The sequence below is a fragment of the Aspergillus fijiensis genome (genome assembly GCF_003184825.1).
Source record: "Aspergillus fijiensis CBS 313.89 unplaced genomic scaffold BO72scaffold_21, whole genome shotgun sequence".
Lineage (NCBI taxonomy): Eukaryota > Fungi > Ascomycota > Eurotiomycetes > Eurotiales > Aspergillaceae > Aspergillus > Aspergillus fijiensis.
Genome location: NW_024468997.1, coordinates 430630 through 447423, shown reverse-complemented (window position 1 = coordinate 447423; position 16794 = coordinate 430630). Strand labels below are relative to the sequence as shown.

At 54.0% G+C, this 16794-nt stretch overlaps 5 protein-coding genes across 5 annotated transcripts; 3 read left to right on the top strand and 2 right to left on the bottom strand.

The window, feature by feature from the left end:
- Positions 1-349: 349 nt before the first annotated feature.
- On the top strand, positions 350-9384 carry BO72DRAFT_485891 (polyketide synthase; the record flags this gene model as incomplete). The annotated part of the gene is made up of 14 exons (XM_040947915.1): positions 350-520; positions 573-1282; positions 1327-1498; positions 1564-1687; positions 1740-1852; positions 1910-2348; positions 2397-3916; positions 3965-4239; positions 4391-4967; positions 5034-5557; positions 5609-5882; positions 6017-7198; positions 7406-8519; positions 8594-9384. The coding sequence occupies 14 exons, from the start codon at positions 350-352 to the stop codon at positions 9382-9384; spliced, it is 7986 nt and encodes a 2661-aa protein (XP_040801720.1).
- A 737-nt stretch (positions 9385-10121) lies between these two features.
- On the top strand, positions 10122-11065 carry BO72DRAFT_477281 (uncharacterized protein). The gene has a single exon (XM_040947431.1). The coding sequence runs from the start codon at positions 10128-10130 to the stop codon at positions 10797-10799; it is 672 nt and encodes a 223-aa protein (XP_040801719.1). The 5' UTR covers positions 10122-10127; the 3' UTR covers positions 10800-11065.
- On the bottom strand, positions 10963-12004 carry BO72DRAFT_468358 (NAD(P)-binding protein; the record flags this gene model as incomplete). Its single annotated transcript, XM_040946892.1, has 5 exons — positions 10963-11153; positions 11212-11528; positions 11590-11783; positions 11828-11911; positions 11963-12004. The coding sequence occupies 5 exons, from the start codon at positions 12002-12004 to the stop codon at positions 10963-10965; spliced, it is 828 nt and encodes a 275-aa protein (XP_040801718.1).
- Positions 12005-12912: 908 nt separating this feature from the next.
- On the top strand, positions 12913-15092 carry BO72DRAFT_485888 (putative DNA photolyase). The gene is made up of 2 exons (XM_040947914.1): positions 12913-14384; positions 14445-15092. The coding sequence occupies exons 1-2, from the start codon at positions 13001-13003 to the stop codon at positions 15020-15022; spliced, it is 1962 nt and encodes a 653-aa protein (XP_040801717.1). The 5' UTR covers positions 12913-13000; the 3' UTR covers positions 15023-15092.
- BO72DRAFT_103624 (putative GPI anchored protein) lies at positions 14774-15943 on the bottom strand. The gene is made up of 2 exons (XM_040938890.1): positions 15734-15943; positions 14774-15674 (listed from the first exon to the last, which is right to left on the bottom strand). Exons 1-2 carry the CDS (start codon positions 15857-15859, stop codon positions 15114-15116), a joined length of 687 nt encoding a protein of 228 aa, XP_040801716.1. The 5' UTR covers positions 15860-15943; the 3' UTR covers positions 14774-15113.
- Positions 15944-16794: the final 851 nt, after the last annotated feature.

Sequence of the window (16794 nt, the reverse complement as noted above, 5' to 3'; positions counted from 1 at the left end):
GCAGTCTTTGCAGTCTTTGCAGTCTTCGCAGTCTTCGCAGTCTTCGCAGATCCTCGCTGTCAACCCAGGGCAATGATCGATCATAATCCACCAAGCCCTTTCCCTCCGCTGACCACGATGGAGCTTGGCAGCTCGAATTCGCGGTACCATCACCTGCCGAATTCATCGTATCACCACCCAGTAAACCGGGCACACCATCATTATCATCATCATCATCATCATCATCGACATGTGAGAACCTCCGAGCCAGATTACTCTACCCTCGGCTACCCTGATGCACGGGTTATTATTCTCACTCTCGTCTCTCCTGTAATTCTCACCATTCTCTCAAATATCCCGACAAGCAAAAATGGCCCAATCCTCCTTGGATGACATCTCGCCCTCCTTCGAACACTCAGCTGGGATTTCTCCCTCTTCAGCAGCGGCACAACTGCCCACAGCCACTGAGACGATGAGTGCGACACATCCGAACGATAATGTCGATGACACCGGTTTCCCTGCTCCCGTCCCCATTGCGATCGTAGGTATGGCGATGAGGCTACCGGGGGACCAACGCCAGTGACTTCTGGCAGATGCTGATCGACAAAAGAGACGGCCTTTGCCGGGTACCCAGGGATCGGTACAATATCGACGCCTTCTACCATTGTGACGGGGTTCCCGGCACCATTCGGACTGAGCACGGCTACTTCTTACAACAAGACATCGCCCAGATAGATACCGGCTTCTTCGGCATGTCGAAGATCGACGCCTCCAAATTGGATCCCCAGCAGCGAATTCTACTGGAGGTGGTGTGGGAGTGTATGGAGAACGCGGGCCAGACCGATTGGCAAGGAACCAATATTGGCTGCTATGTGGGCAATTTCGGTGAAGACTTGCTAGACCTGGCCAGTAAGGACACTCTGGCCATTGACCGGTACCGCGTGATGGGGACGGGGGACTTTGCGCTGGCCAACAATGTCCCCTACCAGTATGACCTGAGGGGCCCCAGCGTGGTCTTTCGGACGGGTTGTTCATCGTCCATGGTTGCCCTTCATGAAGCGTGCCAGGCACTCTATTCGGAATGTCTCTCTGCCATCGTCGCAGGGACTAGTCTGATCATCACACCCACAATGTCAATCACGACCTCCGTCAATATGGTGCTATCTCCCAGTGGAACGTGCAGAACATTCGACGAGAACGCGGACGGCTATGGCCGAGGAGAGGCTATCAATGCCATTTTCATCACGCCTCTCGATGCGGCCATGCGGGACGGCGATTCCATCCGTGCGGTTATCCGATCAACGTCCGTCAACTGCGATGAAAAACTCCGAGCATATCTACACCCAGATCCCAGGCACAAGAACGATTGATCCGCAGAACGTACCACAAAGCTGGAATCGAGGACATCGACAAGACAGCATTTTTTGAATGTCACGGCACAGGCACCGCAGTGGGAGACGTGGCGGAGACCTCGGTGGTGGCTGAAATCTTTGGCAAGAACGGCATCTACATAGGCGCGGTATGTTGGCCCCTCTCCGCTGTGGGAAGACTTGAGTGACAGCCATAATATGATGAGGCATTCAGGTCAAGCCCAATGTCGGTCACTCGGAAGGTGCCTCTGGCATTACGAGTATCATCAAATGTGCCCTGGCTTTAGAAAAGAGGACTATACCTCCGAATGTGTTCTTCGAGGAGCCCAATTCGAAAAGTGGGTTTGCATGATCACAGCCCCCCACATTACCTCACTTACATGGGAATAGTTCCCTTTGAACAAGTTAAATTAAAGGTACCGGTCGAAGCCATTCCATGGCCAAGCGACCGACATGAAAGAGTTAGTATGAACTCCTTTGGTATTGGAGGCACTAATGCGCACGTAAGTCCCCTGGAACAGCTGATAATGCTTGAGTGTGCTCACTGTAACTTGACCAAGGTCGTGATCGACTCTGCCGCCTCGATCTGTGGCCAAAGACCCGAGAACAAGACGGATGCGAGCTTAAGAAACGAAGTGCCTCATCTATTATTACACTCCGCTAAAAGTTCCAAATCACTGGATGGCAACATCCAGAATGCCGATTACTTCGAAGCTTACCAGCGCTTCGTGGTAATCTGGCTTACGCACTGGGGGTTCCACAGGGAACAGCTACCCCATCGGGCGTTTTCTATAGTGGGTGCGGATGGAGCTCTGACTACAGTCGCTCGGTCTCGAGTCACCAGGCGGGAAATTGTGTTCTTCTTCAGCGGTCAAGGGGCCCAGTGGCCTGGAATGGGGAGAGAGCTTCTGCGAAAATCACCCCAATTCCAAGCAGACATTCGTGCCCTCGATCGGCACTTGCAGCAACTCCCAAACGCAACTGGGTGGTCCATTGAAGGTATGTTATGAACATCGTTTTGGCATCAATGAAACTCATGTTCGTTAGACGAACTTCTCAATTGCGACGATCTCGACCGGATGAGTGCATCAAGACTGGCCCAGCCGCTTTGTACAGCAGTTCAGATTGGTCTCGTCAACTTGCTTCGAGAGTGGGGAGACATTCCATCGATGGTCGCGGGCCATGCGAGCGGAGAGATAGCTGCTGCATATGCATCTGGGGCCACCTCAGCAGAAACAGCGATAACAATTGCATACCGCCGTGGGCAAGCTGTCAATACAGCAAACTCCTCAGGTGCTATGGCGGCGGTCGGGCTGGGTATCGAGGAGGCGAAATCGTTCCTCAAAGAAGGCGTAGTCATCGCGTGTGACAACAGCCCAAAAAGTGTCACGCTTTCTGGTGACAAAGAGCTGCTGGTGGAGATCATTCGAGACCTGGAGGCCAAGGAGGTCTTTTGTCGTCGCCTGGCCGTCAACGTTGCATATCACTCCCATCACATGAAATCAGTTGGCGAAGCTTATGAGCGACGGTTGGGCAATTTGATGTTCAACACCACCATGGTTCCACTCTACTCGACCGTCACCGGCGAGACCATTATGGAACCCGGGCAACTCACTGCTGCATACTGGCGACAGAACTTAGAGTCTCCGGTTCTGTTCAAAACGGCGATCCAGAACCTGCTGAGCACTCACCCAGGGTCTCGTTCTTTCGGCCCACACTCTGTGCTCGAGGCACCTTTACGCCACATTATATCTCAGGTGGAAGAGAAACAGAGACCAGAATATACGCCGACTTTAGTGAGAGGCAAAGAGCCCTGGGAATGCCTCCTGAGGACAACCCGCCACCTACACATACGTGGCGTGTCGATTGATTTGAGTAAAGTTATTCCTCGGGCGAAGGTCCTTACGGACCTCCCACCGTACTATTGGACGCATGATGAGCGCTTTTGGAGCGAGACTCGGATGGCGCACGACTGGCGGTTACGCGAAACGCGGCATCACGAATTGCTGGGGTCGCGATGCCTCGAATCCACTAATGTAGAGCCTGTTTGGAGAAACCTGCTGCAACTGGATAACGTTCTCTGGCTTCTAGATCATAGAATCACTGGAGAGGTTGTGTTTCCTTGTGCAGCTTATGTCGCCATGGCGGGTGAAGAAGTCCGCCAAGTATCGAATAGCGATGACTACACCATTCAGAACCTCTTTATTAGAGCTGCCTTGGTTCTTTCCGGTGACGAACCCGAAGGAATCGAACTCATCACAAGTCTTCGTCCTCACAAGCTGGCGGATAATGTCGACTCTCACTGGTATGAATTCACTATCAGCTCGTATCAGCACGGGGTCTGGACCAAATATTGTGTGGGGCAAATCCGCGCTGGGTCCATTCGCAGACACCCGGACACGCAAGTCCAAGCTTACTTACGAGAAGTGTCTTTGGAAAAATGGTATGCTGCACTGGAAGCTCGAGGATTAGAGTACGGAGCCCATTTCCGGGGACTCCGCAAGATCACTGCGAGTCCATCAAGCAGCCGTGCGGCTGCGGAGTTACAAGACAGCGATAACTACTATGTGAGCGAGTATGCTCTCCACCCCATTCTTATCGATCAGTGTCTGTAGCTCTTGAGTGTGGCGGCCACACAGGGTATTAGTCGTCGTATGACTCGATTGTGTATCCCGACTGCCATTCAAGATCTCTATGTTACTCACGCGCGCGATACTATGCAACTGAATGTTTCGTGTGACATGACCGGTGGAATGATGACCGGGGAGGCCTTCCTCGCGTATCAGGATCGTGTGGTTCTCTCGATGCAGCACGCAACATTCTTTGGTGTTTCGGAGTCTGCTCTTGAGGATACGCCGGCACCGCCGCTGTCAACCAGTGAATGGAGACCGTATGTTGATTTCACGCCACTCGATACTTTATTGCCTCCTATTGAGAAGGGCCTATTCCCAGGAAAACTGTTGGCAGAACTTTTTGGATTGTTCGTCGTCGAGACCTTTCACAGAACACGTTCGGCTTGCCCCAAACAAGACCACCTGAAGAAATACCTCTCGGATTGAGAAAACCCATGCTCAGATTTGTGATCGCAATTCCAACCTTGTTCCAGAGATCAGGGACAAGTTTGCCAATAACCCGACTGCACGATGGCCCTACCTCGAGGCGTCATTGCGCAAATCGCTTCCCCCATCAAGTGCTGACCCACTTGCACTTGCTGAGAGGATCCTTTCGAACATTACCGAGATTCTCGACAATCAAGTCAACCCGCTGGAGCTACTGATGCAGGATGACGGACTTCAGCATCTGTATGCCAACATGCCCTCGATCACACGGTGGGAGGAGTATCTAGCAACACTCGCGCATTCGAAGCCGACACTGCGCGTATTAGAGATCGGGGGCGGCACCGGTGGGACCACCTCCGCTGAACTCGATGGCCTCTCAAGGGCATCGGGACCAAACAAAGGCAGGATGTACGATAAGTACACTTTTACCGACATTTCAGCGACCTTCCTCGCACCAGCAAAAGAAAGGTTCAAACAGCATGAAGGGATGGAATATCGAACGCTGGATATATCTAAAGATCCTCGGGAGCAAGAATTCGAGAGCGAGAGCTACGACTTGGTGATCGCATGAAATGTCCTGCACGCAACCCCTGACATTGTCGAGTCTTTGAAAAATGTCAGGCAGCTTCTGGCACCCGAGGGCCGCTTGTTGCTACAGGAGTTGAGTCATGATGTTCCTATATTTGATTACATCATGGGCGCTCTACCAAGTTGGTGGCTTGCAAATGATGGGAGCGAACGCCCCTACCTCAGCCCGGAGCAATGGCATCATGCCCTGCTGGAAGCAGGCTTTACGGGCACCGATGTCGTGCGCTTGGATAATGAGGCCCCTTATCATGTCAACGCAAATATGCTGTCGAGAGTCTCGTCGCCAAGGGCATGTGAGAGAAAGGCGCTAAATCTTCTCTATCATGACCCCATCCCCGAATGGGCTCGTCAACTTGAGACTCAGCTTCTTCTACATGGTTGGGATGTCCAATGGCTCGCTCTAGGCACTACTCCAGCAGAGAACACGGATGTCATCTCTCTGTTGGATGTAGAGAGCCCATTTTTACACACCATCACTCGAGAGAATTACGACAATTTCCAGAAGTCGGTCGCCTCCCTTCGAGGACACCTAATATGGCCGACAAGACCAATTCACCCGCTGTATGGCCTGAAGCTCGATCCGTGATACGCTCTGGTATCTGGATTGATGAGGGTCCTTCGCCAGGACATTGGTGTTAAGGCCATGACTATTGAGCTCGATGAATTCGACGACGATGCCATCCGAGGTGTTCTCGGCGTCCTGGACGCGATCAAAGCTCACGGGGAAGAGACTCGCTTCGAGTTTGATCATGAGTTCGCACTGCATGATGGATTGATACACGTTCCGCGTTTCAGATGGTACTCTACGGAACATGCTATGAGCTCGGTACAGAGCTGCGTTCCGAGAGCCATGGTTGTGAAGTGCTTCGGTATCCTCGACTCAATCGTATGGCAGTTCGCCAATCCACCTCAGGCCCTTGGGGCAGACGAGGTGGAAGTTGACATGGGTTAAACTTTCGGGTGAGTTAGGTCCTCCATTCCGGATGGCAAATCCGCGTACTCAGACCATACGTGTTCTAGGATATAATGGTCAGCATGGGCTTGATGGGCTCCACCGATGAAATTGGCATTGATGGCAGCGGGATTGTGCGCAGAGTTGGAACCGCCGTGGCTACGCTGCAGGTAGGGGAGTCTGTGGTACTGTCAGGAACCGGGTTGATGTGCATACGCAAGGTGCTGCCCGCCGACTTTTGTTACCGAATTCCAACCCAGATGAACTTGGCCGACGCCGCTGCAACGCCATGCATCTTCTTGACCGCGATGTACTCGTTGGTGACCGTGGCAGACATACAGCCTGGTCAGTCGGTGTTAATCCACAGCGCCTGCGGTGGCGTTGGACTTGCTTCAATTCAGATCTGTCAGATGCTAGGCGCTGAAATTTATGTCACGGCAAGAAGTCCGGAGAAGAGACAGTACTTGATGGACCAATGTGCTATCTCCGAGGACCACATCTTCGATTCACGCAGCACATCTTTTGTCTCCGGCATCATGGAGCGCAACAAGAATCGAGGTGTCGACGTCGTATTGAACTCCCTGGCAGGCGAGCTGTTACATGCCTCTTGGAGATGCGTCGCTGCGTATGGCAAGATGGTTGAACTGGGAAAACGAGACTTCCTCGGCCACGGCAAGCTGGACATGGACATGTTCGGCGGGAATCGCGCCTTTTTTGGGGTGGATTTGTTCAAGCTAGGACTGGAACGCCCTGATGTTGTTCGTGAGACAATGTCTAAGCTAATGAAACTACATGAAGATCGAACATTGCAGCCCATTCAACCAATCAATATGTTCGACGCGGCAGATGCTGTCAGAGCCTTTCGACTGATGCAAACTGGACAGCACATTGGGAAAATTGTCATTCGCATGCCCGTCGACCCTTCTACACTTCAGGTAACTGGCGCCCATGTCAGCAGCGCTTTGTTCCGATCTGACGTAGCTTATCTTCTCGTCGGAGGCTTGGGAGGCCTCGGCCGCGCGATTGCTACCTGGATGGTTGAGAGGGGGGCACGCAACTTTGTGTTTCTGTCTCGCTCAGGCTCAAGCGCGCTTATCGTCAGATCATTTATCGAGGACCTGAAGGCGCAGGCTGAATGCGAAGTTACGGTCATTCAAGGGACTGCTGTCAACCTGGATGACGTTGATCGCGCCGTGCGATGCTCACCAAAACCTCTAGCGGGTGTGATCCAAATGTCCATGGTTCTTCAGGTGAGTTTCACCATTGGCCCCCTCCACGCAAGGCTTCTTTATCTATGATAACTGACACCAGCCCGGAACGGCATGCAAACAGAATCAATCATTCGCCGAGATGACGTTCGATGAATGGACCCAGGTGCTTCAGCCGAAAGTGGACGGAACGTGGAATCTCCATCAGGCCACCAAGACCCTGCCACTTGACTTCTTCATTCTTTTTAGTTCGATCAGTGGACTGTGTGGTATGACAGGTCAAGCCAACTACGCCGCTGCGAACACCTATCTGGACGCCTTCGTTCATTCCGCCGAGCCCAGGATCTTCCTGCTCATGTGCTCGACCTTGGATTCATGGGAGACATTGGATACATCGCCGAGAAGTCCCAGCGGACGATGGAACTCAATCGAACTCTGCGCATGCAGGTATTGAGCGAGCGGGATCTTTTACAGGTCCTAGAACTCGCGGTTCTCAACGGACCCCCTCAGGTTGCCCTTGGGATTAGTACGAGTGCGACTTCTACGGAAGGTATTGCAAAACCTTGGTGGGCCAGAGACATCCGGTTTGCAGCCTGGAGCCATCTCTCAAATACCGAGGGCCCAGATTTAGATGAACAGGAAGACAAGCTCCGTTACTTCCTCGTCGAGATTGACAAAGATTCATCCATCCTCAACCATCCAGATACCGAGAACCAATTCACTTACGAGCTGGGGAAGATGATTGCGACCCACATGTCTTACCCAGAGGACATGGAACTGGCAGAACTGGCTGCTATCGCCATAGACTCGCTCATGGCGATTGAGATTCGAAGCTGGTTCCGCCGTCACTTCAAAGTCGAAATCTCCCTGCTTGAGATCGCGAACGCGGGGACCGTAGGGGGACTCGGCAAAGCAACGATGAGAATTCTCCGCGCCAAGTATGCCTCCGAGGAGCTGAAGCCTGGTGATGCAGGTGCCCTGCTTGATGCCGATCGTGGCAAGACGGACGATGTCGAGTTATGCCAACGAGATTGGGAACTGGGTCGAGACCTCCACCCAGTAGCGGGGACAGCGTCAGAATGGCATACCCCTGGAGAAGGCCGTGTTTTACTCACTGGCGCGACTGGGTTTCTCGGGGCTTACCTCCTCTCCTTACTGGTCGGCCTACCGCATGTACAGCAGGTGATGTGTCTTGTAAGAGCTCCCGATGCCGAAACGGGTCTTTCGCGAATCAAGAAGGCGTTTCATGAGTATGGCCTCCAGCTCGATTTGGAGTCCAAGTTGAAGGCGGTTCCCGGGGATCTCGTTGATCCCATGCTAGGTCTCGGAGCGGAGCAGTATGCAGAGCTCGCCCAATGGGCGAGTGTGGTGTTTCACTTGTGGTGTTTCACTTGGGCGCGGTGGTTGATTGGACTTTGCCTTACTCATGCCACCGAGACGTCAATGTCATGGGCCTATACCATCTACTTCGTTTTGCCAACACCGGTCGTCTGAAGCCATTCCATTATACTTCCTCGATCAGTGCGTGGGGTACGGTCATTCACCTCACGGGTGCGATGGTTCCCGAGGATGAGCGACCAACTTTCGACCCGGAGGCTCTCAAACAGCTGTTTGGCTATGCGCACAGCAAGGTTGTCGCCGAACAGGTGGCCTGGAACGCGATTGCCAACGGCTTCCCCGTCACCATCCACCGACCCGGCTATGTCACTGCTCATAGTGTGACGGGCATGTCCAAAGCGTCCGACTTGGTGAATTATCTGATGAGCAGTTGCATCCGCCTGGGCAGCTATCCGGCTGCGCCTAACATCCGCAATCAATTCACTCCGGTTGACTTTTGTTGCTCGGCTCTTTTGCGGTTGTCTCTGGCCCCTGCTAGCCTTGGCCATGCGTTCAACATCTTGCGGCCAGACCAGAGTCAAACCGTGACGTTCGAAGAGACCTTCGAGCCGCTGAGTCGCGAATGCTCCTCTCCACTCCGCCGCTTGCCGACGGCCGAATGGATCGAAGAATTCCGACAAGGCGCGGATCCGCGACTGAGGCAGGGTTCGTCCATGATGATCGATACATTGCACGAGTTTATCAACTTCTGGAGGCTCGATGCTGGCACGAATGCATACTTTGACACACGGAAGCTTCGACAAGCGTTGGAGGAGTTTCCCGAATTGCTTGCGGTGCCCAGCATGGGTGAGCTGATGCATACCTATTTCCGTGCTTGGGCTGAATCATAGGGAGGACAGTGGTACATGTAGGGTACCGTGGTTGAGACTGAAAATTTCAATGTACTTCGATGATGACTGTACTTTGCTCTTTGGGGCTCTTTGAAATCGAAGTGGTCGAACCGAGTGGATGTTGTAGCTCGGTAGACCGTCATGCCCTGAAATTGGTTCGTTGTCAAGACACTGATTGCCATTGCCTCTAACTGCTGATCTTCTGCGTGACGTCCATTCTACCCCCTCTTGTATCGCTACCGAAATGTTCGTAGTTGTATGGAGATTGGAGTCATCGCTCACCTGCAGCAATGGAACTCTCTCGAATAACAGAATGTCGGTCGGTGTCTAATATCAAAGGCAGCAACAAGACCGGCAGCCACCACCTCCTCATGCCCAACCCTACTTCCATCTCCAGTGTTCATCAGCCCAACCTTCTCCAGCCCTACCATGTTCTGGCTTGGGGCTTCACGTGTCAAGCTGAATGCGAACCAGCGGTCAAGGGGTCTGCTGATTACTGATCACGAGCCTTCCCAGCACATCATTGGCCCGATGATGCAGGATACGGGGGCGATGATCCACCACGACCTCTTGTAAGCTGTCTTATGAAACCATGAAAGAGCCTCCTTTCTTTCATGACAAACCATAATCGGGCCAGAATAAGCCGCCATCGCATTCACCTACAGGTATATATAGGCAAGCTTACAGGCGCCCTCCCGTCCCAGTGTAGATCATCAGCCTCACCCTCCAGCAAGCCACCCACCATGCTTTCCTTCCTGCGCGCTCAACCACCTCCCCGAATCAACCGGGCCTCCCGAAATCCCATCGTGTATGAAAATGGCCGCTCGTCCGTCTCCTTCTACGCCTCGCACGAGGACTACGTCTTCCGCACGACCCTGCCACCACGCGACAGCGACATCTCCATCATGGAGCCCCCCTTCCACTATCACATCCACCAAACCGAGACCTTCCGCGTCGTCATGGGCAGCATGAATTTGTACAAAGGCGTGGACCCGAAACCCTGGAAACAGCTGACGGCTACCACTACCACCACCGGCGAGGACGCTGGAAACCACCAACCCACCGCGACGATTCCGCCCAAGACATACCACCGCCTGCAGAACGCCTCCGCCACCGAGGAACTCGTCTTCGACGTCAGGCTTTCCCCCGTGGACTACGAGGTCGAGGAGCGCTTCTTTCGCAATTTCTTCGGGTACCTAGACGACTGCAAGATCGCCCAGCAGGCGCCGAGCCTGTTCCAGCTGATGGTGTTCCTGCATGCGGCGGATATCCCGCTCGCGTTGCCGTTGCCGTGGCATGGGTTGGGAGTTATTGTGAGTCGGGTGTTCACGATTGTGGTGGCGGCGTGGGGCAGGTGGGTGCTTGGGTATCAGGTCTCGTATCCTGAGTATTATCAGGGGAAGAAGGGTTCATAAGGAGAGGCCGTGCTTTGTGAAGAGGGGGCTGGGCTGTGTCAGATGCAATGTGTAATTGATGATACTTGTTATTTGCGGGTGGCCTAGCTGGAGTTCTTCTGAATGTGTTTTCCTTTGGGTCTGTGGATATAGTGCTGTGGAGGAGAGGGCTGTCTGAGTCTTGTCACAGAAACTGCTGAGTTCCATAATGCGAGACGAAGGTGCCGCCGTTTCCGTTCTGAACACTAGCTCTGTGCATCACTGAGAGCACGTCTCGCACGGCTGCTTCGGGGGTACTGGGGCCGCGGAAGTGCGGGGCGTACTCGCGAAAAGCCGTGAGCATGCCTGCCAGGCCTCGCATTTGCTCGGGAGTCGCTAGGTAGAATTAGAGCTCCTCGATGGTACGACAATGCACCGGTCGCAGGTTACATACCGTCTGTGAAATGGCCGGTTTTCACCATGCCGGGACAGATGCTCATCAACAACACCCCATGTTTGGCATACTGTGCACTGGACCTGGCCACCGCGGTGTTCAACCCCGCCTTGCTGATGGCATACAGCGACGCGACCTCCACATTATACTTCGGGATAAGGCTCAGATTTGCCAGACCGGTAGAGAGAGCGATGACCTTCTTGGCCTCGCCCTGGAGGATTAGGAGCAGAAACACGTTGAACAGGTGGATGTTACCCAGGACGTTGACTCGAAAGCAGTGTGTGAGGTCTTCTTCCAGCGCTTGGGGTTGCTCGCCCCTAGGAGAACAAAAACATGTCAGGTGTCTCCAGTCATGCAGGGGCGTTAGAATCTATCTACAGAACACCAATTCCATCATATGCATCGAATTTCGACACGTAGCCTGCATTAGCGATGAGGTAGTCGAGACCTCCACCGGTGATGAGCGCGGTCTGAGCTGATGCTGCCGGGGGATCATTAGCCACACGGTAAGCGTCTCCGTGCTGGAAAATGCGAATCTCCACCTGTAAGCTGTTGTAGTCGGTTATGTCTGCCTGTAAGATGTGCATGTTCAAGGGGGATCCAGCTCTTCCATAACCCTCTTTTCGGTTGCAGGCTTATCGCGAACGAGTCCAATGACCGTATTCTTCGGATCGCTTGATCTCTGGCGGAGAAATTCCCACTGTTATGCACGTTTCAGTATCGTGTCCACAAGGTTGGATACAGTACCCACACTCAGGCCCCGAGAGGCTCCCGTGATCAAGTACGAAGGCATTGAAAAGGATGCGGAGATCGGAATAGATGCGAGTACGGGAAGTAATGAGAGGACCCAGCAAGAGAGGCGAAGATGGGAGCACTTTAGCGGCTGGAATCAATCAGCCGTTGCGTATGTGTCCGGATCTCATGGCTATTATATGCAGATGAATCCATATCGACTCCGAGGGAACGAGTGGTGTAGACAGCAAGCGGCTAGTCGCGAATAGGGGACATTTGAGGAGGGATGTTCAACTTTTCACGAGGGCAGAATGGCAAGTTTTCTTCTGAAGATGACTTTAGTCCTGCGTTACATTGCCAGGCTGTCAGACCGGCCGCCGGAATAACCCTTGGGTAGGGATCGGACAGATGATACTTGCCTTTGGCGGCCAAGAGAGCTGTGGAACAGGCCAGGGTACCTTGAATCCGGCCGCAGGTGGGAGTGACACAAGTTGATATCAGCAAGCTACTCTGTTGCGAATATACATCACGCATTCAGTGCTGATACACCACATCCTTGGCCGTAAGTGGAGAATGGAAACTGGCTGAAAAAGCTATACGGATGAAAGCGGCAGAGCTAAGAGTAAGCAGTGTCATACCGGAGAATATGTATTTTGTGATTCCAAAGAGATGAAGACTCTGTTGTTGCCAGGAGTTTGCGACCTGGCACTGACCATGACATTCCCGAGGATTCCCGAGGCAAGCTGGGCCGATAAGATAAGAGGACTGGCGGTGTGCGACGGCAGGATAATCTAGAAAGCGCAAACACTGCAAACACCACAGACACCGCAAACACCGCAGGGGTGGACGGACCGCATGACATCATCAGATCGATCGGAATGCGACGCGACGATCGGCCGAGTCTAGACCAGCAGGATGTTCATCTCTCTCTCTCTCTCTCTCTCTCTCTTCCTCTCTCTCTCTCTTTCACACCAATCTCGCTGCTGATTTTTAATTCAACAAAAGCAGCGCTCGCTCGTCCTCAATCGCGCCTGCGCGCGCATCATCATCCAGCAGCATGCCTCCGAAGCTGAAGAAACCGAACGGCGGGCCCGTTGTCCTCCTCTGGCACCGAACCGACCTTCGTCTTCACGACGCGCCAGCACTCACCGCCGCATTGGAACTCAAACCATCCATCTTCATCCCCGTCTGGACCTGGGATCCTCACTACGTCTACCGCGCCCGCGTCGGGCCCAACCGCTGGCGATTCCTGCTCGAAAGCCAACAAGATCTCTCTGCCGCCTACACAAAGCTGAACCCGAAGCAGAGACTCTGGCTCGTGCGCGAGGCGCCCCAGACCGTGCTCCCGAAGCTGTGGAGGACCTGGGGGGTGACCCACCTGGTCTTCGAGAAGGACACCGACGCCTATGCTCGGGATCGAGACAACCAAGTGGTGCAGCTGGCGGAGAAGGCGGGCGTGACGGTGGTCATCAAGAGTGGGAGGACACTGTTCGACTCGGACGAGATCGTGCGCGTCAACGACCGCAAGCCAACGATGAGCATCACTCAATTGGAGAAGGCGGCCGAGAAGCTCAATGGCGGGGTGCCAGACCAGCCGCTGGCGGCCCCGACCAGCGTCCCGGATCCGTGGGAGGAGAGTCGCATGGACCTGAGGGAATTGGACCAGGACATCCCTGACACAGAGCCGGATGTGAACTCGGAACACAGAAACAAGAAGTCGGAGACACAGTACCATAATATCATGGGCCCGAAGGGGGACTTCGCGGTGCCCACGCTCGACGAATTGGGCATTGACCCATCGCAGGCGACGACGCCGCATCGCGGGGGCGAGTCAGTGGCTCTCCAAATCCTCAGCGATTGTATTGAGGATGAAGACTACGTCAGTACATTCGAAAAGCCCAAGACTTCCCCCGCCGCGTTCGAGCCTCAGGCTACCACGTTGCTATCGCCCCATCTCCATTTTGGAACCTTGTCCGTCCGAAAGTTCTGGTGGGATGTCGACGCCGTGCTTCAGAAGAGAAAGAGTGAGAAAAAGCCCGTCGCACATATCCCGACCAACCTGCCGGGCCAACTCCTGTTCCGGGACATGTATTTTGCGGCCCAGGCAGCCCTGGGGTACGCCTATGCGCAGACCCAGGGGAACAAGATTGCCCGCTTCGTCCCTTGGCATCTGCAGTCTAACTACTCCCAAGTCCCGCGAGGCGAGCATCTGCTGGATGGAACATACACGATCGACAACCCCGAGGCAGAAACCTATTTTCGACGGTGGAAGCACGGGCGCACCGGATTCCCGTGGATCGATGCATTGATGCGGCAGCTGAAGCAGGAAGGCTGGATCCACCATCTCGGACGCCACAGTGTCGCGTGCTTCTTGACCCGCGGGGGCTGCTACGTGAGCTGGGAACGCGGCGCGGAGGTCTTTGAGGAGTGGCTGGTTGATCGTGAGTTTTTTTCCTCTATGCATGCTAGCAAAACATACAAGATTCACTAATGAATCGCAGACGAAACCGCCTCGAACGTCGGGAACTGGATGTGGCTCTCCTGCACCGCATTCTTCTCCCAGTACTACCGCTGCTACTCCCCAATCGCCTTCGGCAAGAAATGGGACCCGGAAGGGCGGTTTGTGCGGCGCTACTGTCCCGAGCTGGCGCACTTCGACAAGAAGTACATCTACGAGCCGTGGAGGGCGCCCATCGCCGACCAGAAGAAATGGAAATGCCGGATCACCGGCGACGGGTCGAGCGATCGAGACGAGGCAAGCGGGCTGCAGACCTATCCGAAGCCGATGTTCGACTTCAACGAGCGGAGGGACTTCTGCATTGCTCAGATCAAGCATGCATACGAGATGAACCTCTACGGGAATGATCCCAAGGTTATGGATGGGTCGTGGAAAGAGCTGTTTGACTTCCATGATGAAGGAGGGAAGGTGGTGGATGAGACGACGGGTCAAGAGGCGAAGAGTTTAACGGATCACACTCGGAAGCGGTCTGGTGGTGATGGGGTGGTCGATGGAGAAGACGGGGCTCCTTCCGATGAGGTTAAAGATGAAGAGCCCAGCCCGAAGAGAAAGAAGGGATAGAGTTCGCATGATGTGAAACCAACTGATTGCCAGTGGTATATAAATGTCGATATATATAGTGATACACAGTAATGATATAATACAGCCATGTTTACAAAACAGCCGCCACCAGAGCCGCTACAGCAGCACCGCCAAAGATCAGCGTGGCATCGTTCGAAATAACTGCACCGGCTCCAGTGCTGGTAGTCGTCGAGGCAGCGGACGCTGCGGAAGTCGCAGTGGTGCTGTTAGCATCAGCACTCGCAGACTTGTCGCTGGCCGATGCGGTCGTGGCGGTGGTCGAAGCTTCGGTACCGGTACTGGTAGCCGTGATCGAAGCTGTGGCCGACGCAGTGCCGGAAGCAGTGATGCTGCCCGCCCCCGCGGTGATAGTCACCGGCATGAAGCCACTGGCAATGTCGTCGGTGTCCAGGGGGATGGTGCTGGTTCCCGGGAAGTTGGCGCCCGTCCCTGAAGCCATTTCAACGCAGGAACCCGTCGTAGTTCCTTGCAGAGAACACCCAACCGACCAGTAGAAGTCCTCGTCAGGCTCCTCCATTAGATAGGAGGTGGTTTGCGGGCCCGCGATCACGGTCAATCCGGGCCCCATGCCGCAGTCGGAGCTGTCGGTTCCCGGAGGACAGTTGATGTAGTAGGTGGTTGCTGTTGCGGCCTGTCACGTAAGTTAGCTGATGCTGCAAGTCTACTAGAACAAGCACCCGAGGCACATACAACGCCCATGACAGATGCCACCAAGGGTTGAGGATCGGCATCGTAGATGAACATGGAGGTGACGGTGGTTTGCGCGGAGACCAGGCGGGCGGCGGCAGCCAGCCCCAGAAGCAGCTTGGCGTTCATCTTGTGGGAGGGAGAAGAAAGGCAGGAACAATGGCAGTATCCATGCTGTGATCCTCCGGGAGATTTTACATGGGTTTTAAAAAGAAACAGTGGCAAAAGCTGGAACAAAAAGAAGGGGGGGGGGAGGCGCCGGCGGCCTGGAAAGTCCAAACTTACCCCTGCTTGGCAAACCCTGTTCCATGAAGGGGCTAGTCTCTGGACTGAGGACCCTAGTTTGGTCTAGCTCGGTCTGCAAGGCCCTGAGGCTAGTCTCGATTAGGGGCTGGGTTGTCGTTCGGGTGATTTCCTTTCGGCTATAGCCGACTGGTCCTGCCGAGTGCAAATCGCACTCAACAAGCTCATGGATCTAAGACAACTCAATGGAATCAATGGGATTGTTGTGGCGTTGTTGTGGCATAGAACCTGACTTGATGGTAATGTGGGGAACGGACGTACTCATATAAAGTCAGAAGACTGATATGCTGTCATCTCCGACCGAATTGCACTACCAGTAGGCACATGAGTATTCGCCTCCCGCATCATCCTCCACAATCCTTACGAGAAATCTGTCTCGAGTCTGAAACACGAAATTCGACCAACATTAGAGATGGTGGACTATCTGCGTCAGTCAGACAGGCACTGGTCAGCCATTGAACAGCCAATACATTATTGAATGTAACGCTCTCAGACGTTAGTTACCCCATGTGCTCCTGTGTCTCCTGCAGCGGGCCGAGGAAGAGGAATTCCTGTCAGTCCTGTCCTTCCAAGTTTCGAGATTGCTGTGGACTTTGGACCAATGGTACAGTCCCGTGAATGCATGTCAGATGGGGCTTGACTCCATGCAGCCAGTAGCCCCCTTCGCTACCTAGTAACCCCCGCTAACCCCTCGCTAAAAGGGAAACTATCGGAAATGTTGCCTCGCGCGGGGCCCACGGCGCCTACGCTTATCAAGTTGG